At 35.9% G+C, this 19,743-nt stretch overlaps 1 protein-coding gene across 4 annotated transcripts in view; it reads left to right on the top strand.

Moving 5' to 3' along the window:
* khdrbs3 (KH domain containing, RNA binding, signal transduction associated 3) overlaps window positions 1-18,619 on the top strand; it is a 137,776-nt gene extending 119,157 nt beyond the window's left edge. The window contains exons 9-13 of one of the 4 annotated variants that reach the window (XR_009267448.1): window positions 6,039-6,097; window positions 11,915-12,036; window positions 13,891-13,993; window positions 14,387-14,447; window positions 18,118-18,619. Coding sequence is in view for 3 of the 4 variants with exons in the window: in XM_058754725.1 (XP_058610708.1) it covers window positions 6,039-6,097; window positions 11,915-12,006 (151 nt within the window). In the remaining variant the exon portion in view is untranslated. Of the gene's footprint in view, window positions 1-6,038; window positions 6,098-11,914; window positions 13,802-13,890; window positions 13,994-14,386; window positions 14,448-18,117 lie in introns of those variants that run through there. The other 3 variants (XM_058754725.1, XM_058754727.1, XM_058754726.1) reach the window with 3 other exon arrangements.
* The last annotated feature ends 1,124 nt before the right edge of the window (window positions 18,620-19,743 follow it).

Here is a 19,743-nt window from a genome sequence, read left to right as displayed (position 1 = left end):
TCCATGACACATTTTTCACTTCAGTTGTTATGTCGAGAATTAATTTGTAGTGAAAATGTTGTGTTGATTAAAAAAAAAAAAAAGCAAAATCAAAGCATTTGTACTGTCGACCCCACCAGCTGAGCCACCAAATTGGAGTAGATTTTCCTGCAGAGTAGTGTTGTAATTTTATGTTTACCTGTAGTAAAACTCCAGCAAACACCTGTCCGGTACGTCATGGTTTTCAGATCTGTGTGACAGAGTTACTCAACAGCGATTCTCAGATATAAGCGATCACTGAGAGACTGAAGTGTTTCTGTACTGCATAGTGAAAACTTGACGCCTGATGTTTAAACAAGCCAATCTGTTATATAATCTGTTTGGAGAACATCAGATCCACACTGAGTGTTAGTACACTACACTGTGTCGGGTTTAGCTGGCTAAGCATGGCTATGTGTGCGAGAGAGAAGTACATAATGTGTCTTATTTCACAAGAAATTGGTTAGAACTCTTAACACACCTTGCTAGTACCAGGCTGGACCGTTTACATTCAGAAGTTCCTTAATTATTCATGACATAGATTCAATGAGGTTCTGGAAACATTCCTCAGAGATTTTGGTCATATTGACATGATAGTGTCACGCAGTTGCTGCAGATTTGTCAGCTGCTCATCCATGATGCCAATCTCCCATTCCACCACATCCCAGAGGTGCTCTACTGGATTGAGATCTGGTGACTCTGGAGGCCATTTGAGAATAGTGAAATCATTATCATGTTCAAAAAACCATATTATTTGAGCTTTGTGACATGGTATGCAGGGCCGTATGCAGGCTTTTATAAATACTGAGGGCCCAAAATGGAGATTAGTATGGAGGTTCGAGGGCATACTCCCCTAGAAAATTTTTATTTTCCTGACCTACATGTGTGCATTTTAAGATGTTTTAAGGCTCATAAATTGAATAATAATATAGGTCTAAAACCAAGTCAGTGGGCAGTAGTAGCATAAATAATTTTTCAAGATTTATCAACAGATTCTTAAGCATGAAAATCTGATTAAATGTTGCAATGAATGATCCACGCTACAAACTGGAAATAGAGAAGATATAGTTTGTTTGTTTATGAATTTAATAAACTCAGTTATAATTATCCTGGGAGCCTTCAGGAAAACAGTTGTCTAAAATGATTAAACATGAATATTATTTTGAATTTTATTTATTCACACTGATAGAAATTAGTCTTTTCCAATAAATTTAAACAGACTTTTACATTTTATGGGCATTTTTACCTTTATATAAAGCCATTTTTTTCTAAAAGTGTCAATTATCTTTTGAGTCAAATTCTTACATTTAATCAGTTTAGAATAAGAATAAGACATTTGGGCTGTTACCAAGCAAATGAAATCAACACAAGAGTCATCTGAAGTGGCATTTAGATGTATTTACTCACTGTTTAATGCAGGACATAAATGCATTTAACCTGCAATTACAAATGCATACATAATGTTTTGATATATTGATATTTGAAATGATTTAAAACTTTTGAGAAAGTCAAAATGTGAAATTAAAACCGCCAGTAGGTGGCAGCAAGTCATGTTAATAAGTGAGTCATTGCGATTGAACCAAATCATTCAAACGGTTGATTCATTCAGGAACGAAACACTGTCATGTTGCTCAGAGACATGTGGCTGTGTTTTGAATTTTTTTTTTTTTTTGGCGAAATAGAGCAAAAACAGGCAATATGGTGTCTAAAACGTAAGTCTCTTAATTAACTTATTGTTTATTGAGCTGTTGTAAAAAATCAATATCACATTTGTAATCATTTTTGGAGAAAAATGGCACTCCTCATATGAAATTGATTAACTATATGAAGTGGTATAAATATACATTCTCTGCCCCATATCTTGAATTTGTGATCATTCTAAATGCATTTTATTAGACTGTAGTGAAAGAACGCACTCTAAATGCACCCGTGCACTCTAGGAGTGTTTTGAATGGTTTTTGCAAAATACTCAATAATGTCAAATCGCACATTGTTAAAACAACAATTAAGATATTATCGCAAACGATATATATATCGCACACCCCTACCGCTGAGGCATCTCAGATGAGATGATCTGTTATCTTGGCTTTTTATCCTTGGAGCACCAAAGCATAATTAATATGAGGTAATTATTTTACAACTTCTGTTATTGGAAAAATACAGAGGTCCGGACCTCGGGGAACTCAATGGTGGGTACGGCCCTGATGGTATGTTATCTTGCTGGAAGTATCCATCACAAGATGGGTACATGTGGTCATAAAGCGCAATTTCGCAAACAGTTGAGTGCACAAGCCTTTAAAGTATACTCGCTTGTCAGTCTATGTGAGAGATGCGTTCAGAAATCAGCACATGGTCACTGTCTAGGGGATTTGTTTTGAAGTACGCAACTCATGGCATTCGCTGTTCTTCTGCTGACGGTTATCAAACAGCGTTGCATTACTGCGGGCGCCCCCTTCTGGATTGAGGGTGAATTGCCTGTATTCGTTGTAAGGCCTCATGCACCGAACCGAGATGCCCGTACCGTGATGGTTCGGTACGAATACATGTATCGTGCCACCCCTAGTGTTCAGAGATGCTCTTCTAGATACGTTGGTTGTAAGAACTGTTTGAGTTGTTGCCTTTCTATCAGCTGGAAGCAGTCTGGCCATCATCCTCTGACCTCTGGCATCAACAAGGCTATTACGACCATAGAACTGCCGTTCACTAGATGTTTTCTCTTTTCCAACCATTTTCTGTAAACCCTAGGGATGTTTTGCGTGTAAATCTCAGTATATCAGCAATCTCTGAAATACTCAGGCCAGCCCGTCTGGCACCCCTTTCTTCTCCATTCTGATGCTTGGTTTGAACCAAATCTACATACCTAAATGCATTGAGTTGCTGCCATGTGATTGGCTGATCAGATATTTGGTGGTAATGAGCTGTTGAACGGGTTTACCTAATAAAGTAGCCATTGAGTGTACATCTCCATCTTCGCTAGGGTGTCAGATCTCAACATTGTCTCAAACTGTGCTCAGATTTTCCAAGATACCTGTAATCAAAAAGCCAGAGATCTACTCTCCACATTTATTTTACACCCCTGTGCTCTTGTAATGCATGTTAACACTCATCTCATTTGTGTCTTTTTATTTCTCCAAAGCATTTATGATGTTTGAAGTTAATATTAAACACGGCGTACCTGATAACTCCATTAAGTCTCCTCTGAGGAGTGAAATGTTCCTCTGGGTGATTGTATTTCATTCGACAGCGTGTTTGCAGTGTTTACACGTGTGTGTTGCTAATTGGAGGGAATTGGACTGTGTGTGACTTAAATGCATCATCATTTCTGCTAACGCTCTACCTCGACTGGAGCGAGCCGAACAGGGTAATTGAGTAGAACAGAACAAACTCAGAGCTGGAGGAGAGGGAGAGAGCTGAATTAAGGGAAGAAGGAATATTGACGATGTGTCAGGGAAGAAATTAAAGGTGTCTAAATAGGTTTGAACCCAAGCTGGTGTTCAGATTGAGGAGAAGAGGTTCTTTATGGTGTGAAACACGTGGAGAGAGATGCATCTGGCAGCAGGTTGTAAAGTTGACTGATGCATTACTGAACACAAAAGCTTTAGGTCTCTTCAATTTCACCTTCATGCGCAGTGGAAATGGGGAATTTCATCACACATATGATAGAAAGCCTTCTCCCGGCTTTCACAAGCTTCCTGAGCTCGTGTGTGGGAATAGTGCCCGTAGTTGTTGGTCTTTACACTGCAATCCCAGCACAACCCTCTCTCTCTTTCTCATCCTATCTTCTTCTCCCTGGTGTGCAGACACATTTTAAGCGTGAAGCTAGCGGTAACAGCAGGCTGCCGATAGGAACCTCTGCGTGAGCTTTGACATGGGATTTCCTCTCTGCATAACAACCAAGACACTCTTTTCTCAGCCACTTACACTGGATTGATGTTTGTGTGAGTGAGTGTCTATTGTGAATGAGGGAATGAGTCATGATTGGAATGAGAGGAGGAGTTATAGTATTATAATCAGAATAAAGTGAGGATAGTATAATTAAATGGAGAAGGAATGATGGTATTATGAATGATTGGAAGGGAGAAATTTCGATAGAATGATTGGGATGAGGTGAGGAGTTATAGTATCATAATTGGAATGGAGAGGAGGAGATATAATATTGTGGTTGATTGAAGAAGAGGAGAATTGAAGAATTATGATGGCATAATTAGAATGGGGGAGGAGATAGTATGATTTGAATTAGGGGAGGTGTTTTGAAAGTATAATTGGAATGAGGGGGAGGAGTTATGATAGAATGATTAAATGGATTAGGAGTTATAATATTATGATTGATTGAAAGTGAGAAGTTTTAATAGTATGATTGGAATGAGGGGAGGAGTTGTGATAGTATGAATGGAATGAGCTATAGTTTTATGATTGGAATGGAGAGGAGTTATAGTATTGTGGTTGATCCAAGAGGAGGCGTTATGATGGCATAATTGGAATGGTGGCGGAGTTATAGTATGATTGGAATTAGGGGAGGAGTCATGATGATATGATTAGAATTGGCAGGAGTTATGATAACATGACAGGACTGAGGGGAGGAGTTATGATAGTATGATTAAATGGAGGAGGAGTTATTGTAGTATGAATGGGAGGAGGAGTTATGATAGAATGATTAGAATGAAGGGGGGGTTGTAGTTTTAGGAGTTGTAGTATTAGAATGAGGGGAGGAGTTTTGATGGTATGAATGGAATGAGGGGAGGAGTTATAGTATTGTGACTGATTGAAGAGAATGAGTTATGATAATTGATTTATGATAGTAAATAGTTATGATAGTATGATTGGAGAGAAGGGAGGAATTGTGAAAAATAAAGCTGGAGCATGTTGCATTGCAAATGCATGTTAAACTCACAACACACGCGGAGATTGAGTTTGCTGCATTCTCTGTGACACGACCAAAAAACATAATGAGCTGCTCACGAGAACACAGTGCTGTGCTTCGCTTTGAAACTTTGCAGCACAACAGAGTAAATTATTTTAAATGAATTAAATGCCAACCTTTTGCATTTTGATAAGTGCACTGCACCATATCACTATTTAAATTTTAGTTTGATTGACAGATGCTTCGCCAAGGCAACAGCACAAACCACAACGTTAGAGACCTTTTATATTGTTTAGACAAGTGTAAAAATATTTTTGTTCATTATGGAACTGTAGTGGGACAGATTACGCAATGGCTGGTTGCCACATTAATGGGAAACACTGAAAGGAGTTATTATGAAAATGATGGCAGGAGGAAATTAAGGAAGCTAATATAAAACAAAGTATGAAGGAGTTGCTATAGAATAGAATAGAAACAAAAGGTCAAAATCGGAAGAATCCTGAATGGTGGAAGCTGAGAGAACTGAAGAGCATCTTTTTATTTTCTAGCAAGGCTTCTATTTCTCATGGCGCCATCCTTACTGAGGCCAGTGGAATTATGGGAGAATGAACCGGGATATGGTTAGCAGTCAGTTGTGATTGACACTGGACAGCTCAGCTGAGGGCCTATGGGAAAAAAACTCAATTTGGAGACAGAAAGGGAACAGAGACCCAGGAGCAAAACTTCTGAGACGCAGGAATGAAAGGAAGGCACACCGCAAATCTGCTCGGAAAATAGCTTCTCCGATGGGTTACTCTGCTTCATGTGGCTGCTGAGATGTTGCTTTGTCAATTTAAATAGGGAGCAGACAATGTCAAATAAGCAGACACGTGCCTTGCACTCTCATCACCTTTTTCTCACTTTCGTTTCCTCGGTCTGTATATAAATGCACATACAAACACATACAGTGTCAACTTTCTTTTTTTTTCAATCACACAACATTACTTACAATAAATTTACAATGAATAGCATTTAAATTGTATGCATATATTTTCATATAGGATTGGCCTGAATATATGTCTAATTACATTTCTGTATATGAGAAATCATATATACCCTGTACTTTACATATATATTTTAAGAAGACCTTTCTAAATTTCTCTCTCATTTCTTTTCACAGCTCAGATGATTATTATGAATACAGCCATGGAATCAGCGGAGAATCATATGACTCTTACGGTAAGAGTTTTTCTTTTTTTTTTTTTTCTTCTTTTTTTTTTTTCCGACAGTTTTATAACCTTGTATAAATTATTGCAGTAGATTGACAGCCAGATTTTCACCCTTCTAGTGCAGTGAAGCAGAATGCTGTCTGTTTCATTATACTTCCACTTAGTGCATGAACTTTGAGTCTGTCTTTTGCCCAAAGAATGCAGAGCTCCTGCTGTCCAGCTCTTGGTATAAATACTGCTGGCATTGCAAGGCTTTTGGTTGCAGTGTATTGTATTTACATGAACAGGCATTTACAATGAATGTTGAAGGGAGACGGGTTCGGATGCAGCAAAAGAATCAAAATGCTGTCGGACACACGCTCTGTGAAAGGCAAACAAGTTTGCGGTTACAGACACTGTAGGTACAGAATAGCATAAATATAAATATGGCAGAGATATCTGAAGACGAATTGCAATTCACTGAAACTGCTGATGTAGCTTTTGTAAGTTCATTGTCCCAGCAAAAAAGATAAGACGTACCATTGTATTTCTCAGCAGCTAGAATATTAATGTGTGTGTGCTTTTAGTGTGTATGTACAGATGCATTTGTGGGCAGTTTCTCAGATTGAAGCATTTGTGTGAATGTTTGCAATTGTATTATTTATAAGAGATATTTGTAACAGAATCAAAACCTAGTTTTGTTCAGCATGTAGTTTTAAAACTTTCATTTTATAGGTTTCTTCAGGTCAGTTTTATGTCCTAGAAGTTTTTGTTATATGAAGGCTATGTTAAAACTTTGGAAACTTTTACCATGTCTTCATTTTTTCTGCTTTCCAAATGCAAATCTAAATGCAAATATTTTATAATATATTATTCTTAATATATTAAATTATTATATTTTCGAAACTATGATAAAAAAAAAAAGAGTAAATAAATAAATAAAAATCAGTGGCAACATTTCCACCTTAACAAAGAAATTTTCCCATAATATATATATATACACCAGGTTCAAAAGTAAACTTTTCTCGGTATAAGAACTAGCAATAGCGGTGCTTGAGTTATCAATCTCAATAAATATAATAAAGCACAAAGAAATTAGATGTAACAATCTTAGATGGCTTGTTTGGACATGACAGCACTTTAAATTAGACTACAGAACTGATCTGAAAAAAAATGGAAATGGTTGTGTAATTGCATCTTAAAAGTGACTTTACCTTTTCTCTTTGTCACTTTCTACTTTGCGACCACATTTGAAACACACAGCTCTACACTCACACACACATAAGCAATCCATAACACTCAACTTAACACTTTTCCAGGTGGTACAATGCATAGACAGCTTGACAGTTCAAAGGAGATCTCCCTATTATCCGGCTGATGCACATCCTTGTTCTTTCTAAATGCAAGGACAGTGCACATGAACCCTTTTCTTGAAGCTAGCGCAGGCTAACCTGAGATTGACAGCTCTCTAATTAAAGATTATTGGCCATGGCTCCCAGCCTGAAAAAACGAGTGACTTAGAGCAACGGCCTTTGTGCCTTCCTGTCCCTAAGAAGAGCTGAAAAAGAGCAAGATCACACAAAAGCTGGCGTCGATAGCGCACTCGTTCATCGACACGGACGCTCGTGAATGAGCTGTGCTGTTACGCTAATGGCGGTGGTAACCTCTCGCTCGAGGGCACTCCACTAAACCCCTTTCAAGTGGCTATTTGATCCTCTGCTGCAATTAAAGTCGTTTTGTTCTTTCTGAGGTGAAGGACAAAGGCAGGATGGTTTGGGGTCGTTTCTCTCTGATTGTCAGTGTTAGTTGGGCTAAATTATCAGAGGTGCCATGAGCGCAGAGAGGAAGATAGTGGATGGTGTTGTGACTCTTGGGCTTTGTTATTTTAAAGATTGATGTTGTTGTGTAAAAATCACATTTGAAGGTGCTTTGGATTGCTGCATGTTTGACAACAAATCACTGCCAGAGTCCTCTTGGGAGGAAGAGCAAAGAACCTGTTTAACACACACTCACAAAGAAATTACACTTTACTGACGGACAAGTGAATCTCACAGAAACACACTCAAAGTTGCATTACAGCAAATAAATAAATAAATATGTAATAATATATATATATATATACACATACATACATATACATACATATACATACATATATATACACATACATACAGTGAGGAAAATAAGTATTTGAACACCCTGCTATTTTGCAAGTTCTCCCACTTAGAAATCATGGAGGGGTCTGAAATTGTCATCGTAGGTGCATGTCCACTGTGAGAGACATAATCTAAAAAAAAATCCAGAAATCACAATGTATGATTTTTAACTATTTATTTGTATGATACAGCTGCAAATAAGTATTTGAACACCTGTCTATCAGCTAGAATTCTGACCCTCAAAGACCTGTTAGTCTGCCTTTAAAATGTCCACCTCCACTCCATTTATTATCCTAAATTAGATGCACCTGTTTGAGGTCGTTAGCTGCATAAAGACACCTGTCCACCCCATACAATCAGTAAGAATCCAACTACTAACATGGCCAAGACCAAAGAGCTGTCCAAAGACACTAGAGACAAAATTGTACACCTCCACAAGGCTGGAAAGGGCTACGGGAAATTGCCAAGCAGCTTGGTGAAAAAGGTCCACTGTTGGAGCAATCATTAGAAAATGGAAGAAGCTAAACATGACTGTCAATCTCCCTCGGACTGGGGCTCCATGCAAGATCTCACCTCGTGGGGTCTCAATGATCCTAAGAAAGGTGAGAAATCAGCCCAGAACTACACGGGAGGAGCTGGTCAATGACCTGAAAAGAGCTGGGACCACCGTTTCCAAGGTTACTGTTGGTAATACACTAAGGCGTCATGGTTTGAAATCATGCATGGCACGGAAGGTTCCCCTGCTTAAACCAGCACATGTCCAGGCCCGACTTAAGTTTGCCAATGACCATTTGGATGATCCAGAGGAGTCATGGGAGAAAGTCATGTGGTCAGATGAGACCAAAATATAACTTTTGGTCATAATTCCACTAAACGTGTTTGGAGGAAGAAGAATGATGAGTACCATCCCAAGAACACCATCCCTACTGTGAAGCATGGGGTGGTAGCATCATGCTTTGGGGTGTTTTTCTGCACATGGGACAGGCGACTGCACTGTATTAAGGAGAGGATGACCGGGGCCATGCATTGCGAGATTTTGGGGAACAACCTCCTTCCCTCAGTTAGAGCATTGAAGATGGGTCGAGGCTGGGTCTTCCAACATGACAATGACCGAAGCACACAGCCAGGATAACCAAGGAGTGGCTCTGTAAGAAGCATATCAAGGTTCTGGCGTGGCCGAGCCAGTCTCCAGACCTAAACCCAATAGAGAATCTTTGGAGGGAGCTCAAACTCCATGTTTCTCAGCGACAGGCCAGAAACCTGACTGATCTAGAGAAGATCTGTGTGGAGGAGTGGGCCAAAATCCCTCCTGCAGTGTGTGCAAACCTGGTGAAAAACTACAGGAAATGTTTGACCTCTGTAATTGCAAACAAAGGCTACTGTACCAAATATTAACATTGATTTTCTCAGATGTTCAAATACTTATTTGCAGCTGTATCATACAAATAAATAGTTAAAAAATCATGCATTGTGATTTTTTTTTTTTAGATTATGTCTCTCACAGTGGACATGCACCTACGATGACAATTTCAGACCCCTCCATGATTTCTAAGTGGGAGAACTTGCAAAATAGCAGGGTGTTCAAATACTTATTTTCCTCACTGTATATATATATATATATATATATATATATATATATATATATATTAGTGGTGGGCATAGATTATTTTTTAATCTAGATTAATCTCACTGTAATCTTGGAATTAATCTAGATTAAAATGGCTCATTTGAATTCTGCCAAGTAGATCAGAATAAGTAAACAACTAGCAGTCATCAAGAATTTAATATTGATAATAACATTGAAGACATTGTATGATTATGCCTTAAAGATAAGGTTTTAATAGTTTTAGTAGTAGTAGCCGTTCTGCCCAATGTCTTCAAGTGAAACCGAACTTTTATTTTGACGGGTTGCCGTGAGGATAGTTTTTCTCAAATGAAACGCTCGAATGCTCATGAAGTGACTCTCAGAGCAGTTCTGGAGATGTTGTTCATGTATTTATGTCCTCATTTAGTGAGACGACAGTCGTTAATATCGCCGCAAGCGTCACGCGGTCTTCTGTACGAGTAGTGAACAAACCCGCGCGTCTGCGCCATACATTAACACAGAGACACACAGAAGTCATATTTAAATAGACGTTTTGCGGCTTAATATTTACTAATAGGAGTGGGAGTGTGCTCACTTGTGTGTGTGCGCTACGTTTGTTTGTGTTTGTGTGTGTGTGTGTGTGTGTGTGTGTGTGCGAACAGGGGCGGAACTCCGCTGTGCACGCGATACAGAGAGCGCGACCATGTAACGTAGAGACAGAAATGACTTGCCGATTTCCATTGGGAAGCTTCTTAAAAATAAATTTTCCCTGAAGCAAACCCGCGGCTTCATAGCTGCATCCATGTTAGCACGCATACACACAGGTTCAAGATCGTTCTCGCCCCTACAGTGCAATTCGCCAGGTATACATCCGCGCTAAAATATCAAGGTGAAAGTCATCATAGCTTGCGTAGTATAGACCCAGCTCCCAACCCAATTTTGAGAATAGATTAACGGCGATATTTTTTTTATCGCCCGATAAGAGTCTCACGTTAACGCAGCACGTTAACGCCGATAACGCCCACCACTAATATATATATATATATATATATATATATATATATATGAATTTTTCAAAATGATGACTTGAATTTTCAAAAATTATAAGGGGCTACTGAGGAAGTCAGGTCATCATCAAAAGATTGATTATTACATATTGGAAACAAGAGTGAAAACTGTTAGTTAATTTCAATTAATGAATTAATTTGTAAAAGTAGACAACAATGTAATAACACAAAATGTAAGTCTATAATGTAAGTCTACTTAATGCGAAAATCTCAATAATCCTGAAAACAAGCTTTATTTGTTAAATTCAATTATTCGATTTTTGCATTGTGAAATTATTATATTTTATTAATATATTTCCATTCCATTGCAGTATATCCAGATTTAATTCAGATATTATTATTATAATTTTTTCTATTATTGTCTGATAGCGGATTTTCATTACTATAATATATATATATATATATATATATATTTTTTTTTTTTTTTTTTTTTTAAATTGTAATACATGATTTTTAAATTAATGTCAGCATACAAGTAAATTAAAGGCTAGTATTGCAGTGATTTAATAATTTGCCATTTAAATTGCATGTATTTTTTACACTGAAAATGCATCACAATGCAAAATAGTCTCATTTGTTTTAAAATATAATAATTTTTCATGATTCAGAATATTTTTTTTTATTTCTTTTTGGGGTGAAATGTGATCGGGGCATATTTTTGACAAGTTTTCGGGCACGCCATCAAAACGTGACAATTGTAATATTTTCACCTCATTTCAAAATCTTGGTTATTCTGTAAAGCTTTTTTAAATGTCAAGTTTCATTAAAATGACTGTAAATTGTCAATTTATCACGTTGTATCAACCATGCAATATACAAAACCGTCACACAAACCTATTTCATTGACTAAAATGTGAATTGAGTATGAATTCAAACACGTCACTGTAGCCTATAAAACATGCATACGCGTGAAGGTCTTACAAATGTTGTTCAGCGTTTAATGACTATGTTTCACTACAGAATGCACTAATTATAGCATTCTAGCAAGGCCTGAATGACTAATGACCTTTCTGACCTTTGCTCTTTGTCTCCCTCTTCAGGCCCGGAGGAATGGACAAACAACCGCAACAAGGCGCCAACAGCAAGGACAAGCAAAGGAGTGTACAGAGAGCAGCCGTACTCCCGGTTCTGACCTGCTACAGTCCTTCATGTGCCCTCCCAAGTAATGGATTTTCTATGGACTCTATTTCCTTTTTTTGCAAATAAAATCAACCAAAACGACAAAAATAGCTGATGGGTAAAATTAAGTTTCTGTGGAACTGATTCTGTTGTAACATGGACGACCCCCCACAAACGGAACATTACGGATCACTGGATTTAAATCAGAGAACCAATCAGAATTCAAATAGACCTACTTATGTCAGAGGGAGGCGGGCACTAGCGGTAAGGGGCGGAGTTATATGAGGAGTACGATGTTTAGATTTAGCAGGTCAGTTTTTGTAGATACTTTTTTTTTGATGGGTGATCAGCTTCAATGTGTCCCTTGTAAATTTTACCTTTAACTAGAGGAAAAAAAAAAAAAAGTAAAAGAAAATTTCAGTGCAAGTGTTGTTTTCCTTCCTTTCTCTTTTCTAAATGGAAAGTTCTTCAGCGTTAAAGGGCTTATAGGAGCATGTTGTGAACAAAATTAATAATAATTATGTGCAGTTTCAGTTGCGATGAGAAAAGCCTGCATAGTTTTGTCTGGTTTTTGTGTTGAGCGTTTAATCCCTTTAATGAGCTCTGTGGTAATAGGTGTTTTCTTCTAGTGAGCGATCTGAAGAGCGTCTGAATTGGCAGTTTTGGGCAATTAATCCAAATGACTAAAATTCCCAATATAATCTCAGTTGATATATGAGAGACTCCTTCGAGTTAATGACATCTAGAAGTTACTCCTGCACACTTTACTGTGCAATTCTAATGCATTATAGCCCATATAAGCCTTTGCACGGCGCTAATGTTGGCTTTCCATTAGTATGTTATATAGCGCAGATGGGTTAAAAATAGCAACAGAGCATTTCAAAAACAAGAAAAGACTAAACCGAAGCATCGCTTGTGCAAGACAGCAGTTTTTGGCACATTGTGTATTCTTGAAAACTTGTTGAAATGCATTTTAAGTGCACAGCAAAGTGCTACTGGTCATTTCTAAACCGAATACTGTTGACTAAAGTTTAACTAGTACTGTTTTATAAAACTATTAAAAGCCTAATCAAATGTATGCTGAAATTTAAAAAGTGATAGTAATGAAAATTATTGTGGTACTGGTGGTGGCAGTTTAATACATTTCTGTTAAGAGCTATAATCTTTGTAAGCTTGTGTAAGCCCTTTAATTCTCGTCTCAGTTGATTATAAAATAAACTTTTTGAAAGAAAAACTATCATTGTGTTTGAGAGCACATTTTGTCCTTGTTTACTTTGGTAAAACTTCATAATCTAAACTAACATCTGCTGTGTATTAACATCAAAAGTGTAGCGTACAGTATCTTATGATGAGAAAATAAAATGGAAAAAAAATAACAAATAAATCCTTTAAGATCACATAAAAGTGAAAATAAACCAAAACCTATATTTGTCCCTTCTGAATTTCTAGTACGTCTTTTCAAAAATGAATCTGATGCATGTAACTATTTTGACAATGGAATTAAAGTTAATTGCAGCCGGCACAATTAAATTTATTTGTAATATACCGTACCCAGCAGCTTGAAATAAATCTGCAATTATAAACTTACCTTATTATCTGTTCTAATTCTTTCTACTTGAAAACACATGAGACTCTTCTGTGGTAAAGCATATGAAAGCAAAGTTAATTATCCACTAATATATCTTTAATCATACTCTTTTATTAACGGCAACTTTGCTAGACTCTATAGATACGGTACTGTTGCACATGGAAAAGTAATTCCACATATTGTCATATTTCATATTTTAAGATTTAATAATGTAAGCGGTGGCTTTTTGACCTTGGTTCTTTTTTGGGGATTTCTGCTTGCTGTTTTTGCTCTTTCTTCCCCCTTCTGGTCACATGACCGTCTCTATAGTCCACTAAACAGCCCGCCCCCACATGACCTCTAAATGACCCCAGCTGACCTCAGAGCTGATGAGGATGGCGGTAGCTGTATTTACAGGCCTTCGTTCTACAAGGTAAACAACCCGTCACAATCTAATCTCATCTAAACTAGCCCTTAAACTGGATAAAACCAAAACAAACCTGTTCATTTAAAGCTGTTCTTGGCTTACGTTTTGCTGAGGAACTTAAATTAGAAGTAAAATTGTAAAAAGATTAATAAATAGCTGTAATATTGCTTTAACGAATCATTATTATCACCAATTATTTTTAAGGAGGAGATAAAATGCTATATTTTTTTTTATGTGCTATAGCTTTAAATAAATGAATGTTTAATACTGACTTAGTATAAGCTTTGTAAACCATTGCAGATTTGTGGTAAACTTGTGTTTGTTTGTGTCTTTTTGGTTTTGGTTTTGTTTTGTTTTTAATATACACTTTCAGTTTTAATGTTTCTCTTTTCTTTTCAGATTACATTAGCTGGGCCTGAAGCCATGAAAAGCCACTGATGCTCTTCTCAGATTGGTTAAGGTGAGCTTAACGTTATATTATTTCAACTGTTAAGTTAGCACAACAAAATGTTAAAAAAATTAGAAAACAAAAATATTTTACAATATTAAAACTTAAAACTATTAAACTATGAAAACTATTATTTGAACTGTTCAATTAATACAAAAAAATTAAAGAAAGGCAATTAATTTAAATAAATAAATCAATACATTTGCTTAAAACCCAACCTATTTTCTCTAGAAACAATTGAAAAATTTGGTATATGCTTTGATTTGGTATATCATATGTATAAGCCAGATATTTGTCTGTTTCTGCTACATCTTGATGAAATTCCTTTTAATAAATGTTTTGCAATAAAATATGCGTTAAACTGCTTTTGTTTTGTTGCTATTTAAAAGGATTATTTTAATTTTTAAAAATAGTGTTTGGTTTATTTATTTATTATTAATTATTTTAACTCTTAAATTAATAAAAAAAAATGAAAAGAATGGCAATTAATTTAAATAAATAAATCAATACATTAGCTTAAAACCAAACCTATTTTCTCCAGAAACAACTTGAACAATTTGGTATTACTCCCCGGGCGAGACCCACTCTGTGTTTATTTGGCACTCGACAATCAACAGATTTCCCATCCCCCATCACTGTCACTCACGACCAGAAGTCAAGACTAAACCACAAAGTGAAAATAGCAGTATTCTTTAGTGATATGTTATCTACACAGTGCAGATAGCTTTAGATTCTATTTATTCTATGTTAAAATAAAATAAAAACATGGCGAAAAACATTATTAGAGAAAAACATTACTTATTGCAAAAATAGTGGTAATTATCTGCACTTCTGCATTGTAATACATTATAAAATAGTATGCAATAACTTATTGAGTGTAATTTTTTAATTTTATTTCTAATTATTAAATGGATGCCACCTTATTGGCACAAAAGCCCTCTCTACACCTACCCTAACCCTACCCGATACTTTATGTTAAACTCTTTGATTATTTCCTTCATTTTTATTAAAAAATAAATGCTTTTCTGATGTGATGTGATTTGAAATTTAAAAAGGGAGAAAAAAAGTTCGCCAAAAGGCAGATTCGAACCCTGGTCGATCGTGTCGAAAGAAGTTTAACGCAAATTTTACCATCTGCACCACTGAATCTGACAACTAGTAACCGTCTTTTGCATATTTAACTATCCCAATCATACATTTGTGGGTGGAGTTAATGTAAATAGCCTCTGCCAGCAACATAGCTATTTGCACTTAAATAGACACTCTGATTTTTTTTTTTAATATTCCCAACAATTAAACAGTTGCCCACATAAAAAAAACACTTCCTGCGCCCCTGGGTGTGACTGACTTTAGCCCACTTGTCCCACTAATTTGGGAGAGGTCAACTGTCCCCCGCGGCCGCACCCCCCTCCCCTTTCCACTTCTCACACAGCTTCTGTGCTCGGTACCTTCTCAACAAGCAGGGGCGCCAATTTGCCAATTCCCCGCACAGTTATATGATAGATAATATGATAGATAATAGAAAACCGCTTAGCGTCGCAGATGATCTTGTGCCGCCCCCCACGTGTCATGAAAAAATGCCGCCCCGGGCGGCTGCCCCGTTCGCCCGCCCCGTTCGCCCATGCCTAAAACCGCCACTGTAAACACCCTTACAACAAATAGTGCTGCTCTATAGCAGGAATATCTAGTGTAATCTGCTGTTCAGGGAACACAAACACTCACTCGTTCCCTAGAAATGCTCTCTAGTTGCTCTCTAGTATTATTGTAATATCACGAGACATTTGAACACAAATGAGGGGTTTAATGTGTAAACTAACTGAAGTCGCCTGACAGTGATGAGGAAAGCAAGAGTTCTATTAAGTGCGTCTGCTGTTAAATCCCTGCCTTGAGAGAGCAGACATGCTTTCCTCCAGTGACTGTCAAACAAGAGCTTCCACGGCATGAGAGGATAAAGACATGAGAGAGAGAGAGAGAGAGAGAGAGAGAGAGACGGTTAGAGATCTCATAGAGTAATCCTATCAGAACGGCTGCTCTCTATGGCTGATTATTGCGCTGAGTGCCACCCTCTGCCACAACACTCTGCCATATACCTTCATACTTATTTTCAGCATACAATGATTTGGGATACACTATTCCATGCATTAGTCTATGCAAATGTGGATGCATCTGAAATTGATCAGTGTATGCATCTATGAACAGAATGAACAGAAAAGCTGTAGGTCTTCTATTTTTTCCTTTTGTCTAAAAGTAAGGTACTTTCGGAGCCTCTGAGTTTCCGCAAAGACCTTTTTATTAATATTTTTGTTGTTGTTGTTTTTCAAGGTTTTCTTAAACTTTTTTGAATGGAGAACTGTTTTGTTTGCATCGCCACCAATATAACATGTTAGAGAAATGATGAAACGACGGTGTTTATCTCCATATAACAGAAGATAGACCAGAGAAACGGCTGCATAAATTGTTTTTTCCAGATTACATCCTGGTCATACGTACACAAGAAATGAGCAAACAAAAATCACACAGGAAAATACCTAGGCTCTTTTTGATAGCGTACTCAGATGCTTAAACCCAAGACATTTTCTCCAGCAAGAAATTGATTTTTAGCATCATAAACCTTTCAAGAAAGGCCTACTGTGAACTCTGAGGGTGTTACTCTATGGTATGTGCTTCTCTACAAGCCATGTCTCAGTCTGTTTCAGCTACATCTGATTTGCAATTAACTTCAAATGTTTTAAACTGGTTAGTGTTCCTGTTTATTATTATTATTTAATATTTTTTAATTAATTTCAAATTTTTAACGTTTTTTGTTGTTGTTGTTGTTGTTGTTGGCTGTTTCAGCTACATTTGAATTTATTTATTTATTTACAATAAAATTAACTTTAATAAAATGTTTTAAACTTGTGTTACTATTTGATTTTATTTCTTTTAATTGTTTATCATTTTTTGTTTGGAACATTTATTTATATCTTATTTGATATTAACCTAAATTGTTTTAAACAGGTTTAATAAAATTGAATTTTATTTATTTAAGATGTTAATATTTACATATATATATATATATATATATATATATATATATATATATATATATATATATATATATATATATATATATATATAAACATAATTTGTTATATTTTACATTTTAGTATTTTAAAATATATATATATTTTTAAACATTTTCTTCATCTAGATTAAAGTTTTAGCTAGATTAAATAGAAAAATATTAAAATAGATTAACTGTGATTGTGTGTGTGTGTGTATATATATAGGTATAGAGTTTTGAATAATCCAGTGCACAGTCTTCTAAACTTTTAATTTTAAATGTTCAAATACCTTTTTTTAGCTAATAAAATATTTAACACTGAGATCTTTTTTTTTTACTGATGATTTTTTTGAATGCTTGCAGAGAAAATGAATGTAAAATATACTTATGGTATCTAGGCCTCTGAAAAAAGCGATTGAAGTCTATAAAGTTGCGGACCCCTGGCTATATGAGACAGACCCCCAGTGGACCACAGACCCCATTTTAGGATGTCATATTATAGGCTCTTCAGATCACCGTATTGGTTTCTACAGTTTTGAGGGTGCACTCTTTGACACAGGCCGCCTAGCAACAATTGCCATTTGATTTTGTTTGTATGATCCAGCTTTGATGGTTTTCATATTTTTCTCTCTGTTTTAGGGAGATTTGGCTGCATCATCTGATCTTGAAGACTAAAACTGTGCAGACGCTGCCGTAGAGAGCTTGTGCTCAGCCAGAAAAACACAATGAGCAGACTTAAAAAGTCCCTCGCGGCCCACAGAGGAGCACGCCGCTCCACAGGGAAGACTCAGTTTCTACTGGAACTTTCTGGAAAAGGCTTCTGAACCTCTGCGAGGTCACAAAGCGCCACACTAAGAGTGTTAATGTGCCAATAACTGATAGATGAGAGGTCAGTGCTGGGGAAACACTGCTCTCACAGCTGCCTCAGACGCACTATATAGGCTCCTACATGCATTTTGCAGCAGGCTGCACTGAAAGTGAACCCACTTCTGTCTGCTCACAGACTTATGGGTAATGGGGGCATGTGCTAACACATTAAGACAGGGCTTTACTCTTCTCACAGGGGCCGGAGAGAGAAAGACAGTCGGTGATATGTGAGTGGGAAAGACAGAGAGAAATATGAATACTACATCTGCCACACAAAATGAATATGAAATGGATCAAATGCACTTGTGATAAGTTCAGTATGAGGATATTGAATGAGTTCATACTAATAAAGGAACTTTAATCTCAGCATCTGACTCATTAGCTCATTGTGTCTAATTTAACATGGATCAACGCTAAGACTTTTTTTATGCTGGTCCATTAAGACCAGGTGTCAATATTTGTAACAGTTTATGCATTATTTATTGATCATTTACTTTCACTTACTTTAATTTATTAGTTATTAGTTTATTAGTTATATTAATAGTTATATTATAGTGTATATATATATATATATATATATATATATATATATATATATATAACATTTTATACATAATATAATATGTTGGCTGTTTAGCTACATTTTGTTTAAAATTCATTTGAATACATTTGTAATAATATTTCTTTTATTTTAATTATTCAGCTCATTTTAATATAATCTTATTGTTTTAATCATTATATTTATTTTATTATTTTTATGTATAAAACTGTAATAAAAACATTATTTTATTTTAATAATTTAATGTATTGTTATTTTTATTATTTATAACTAGAGAGAGAGAGAGGTATTTTAATATAAGAAACTAAGTGACCAATATATATGTTGGCTGTTTAGCTGCCTTTTATTTCAAATTTATTATTTGAAATTGTATGTAATTTTACATAATTAATTTTAATTGTATAAAAGTGTAACAAATCCATTCTTTTATTTTTTATATTTTTTTATTATGTTATTATTATTATTATTATTTTTACTAGAGAGAGACAGATTTTTTAAATGTAGATTATTATTATTATTATTATTATACAGTATATACAGTGGGGCAAAAAAAGTATTTAGTCAGCCACCAATTGTGCAAGTTCTCCCACTTAAAAAGATGAGAGAGGCTTTTAATTTTCATCATAGGTATACCTCAACTATGAGAGACAAAATGAGAAAACAAAATCCAGAAAATCACATTGTAGGATTTTTAAAGAATTTATTTGCAAATTATGATGGAAAATAAGTATTTGGTCAATAACAAAATTTCATCTCAATACTTTGTTATATACCCTTTGTTGGCAATGACAGAGGTCAAACGTTTTCTGTAAGTCTTCACAAGGTTTTCACACACTGTT

This window comes from Onychostoma macrolepis, chromosome 19, assembly GCF_012432095.1.
Source record: "Onychostoma macrolepis isolate SWU-2019 chromosome 19, ASM1243209v1, whole genome shotgun sequence".
NCBI classification, from domain to species: domain Eukaryota; kingdom Metazoa; phylum Chordata; class Actinopteri; order Cypriniformes; family Cyprinidae; genus Onychostoma; species Onychostoma macrolepis.
The sequence above is the reverse complement of the archived record's forward strand: the minus strand, read 5'-3'. Positions and strand labels throughout refer to the sequence as shown.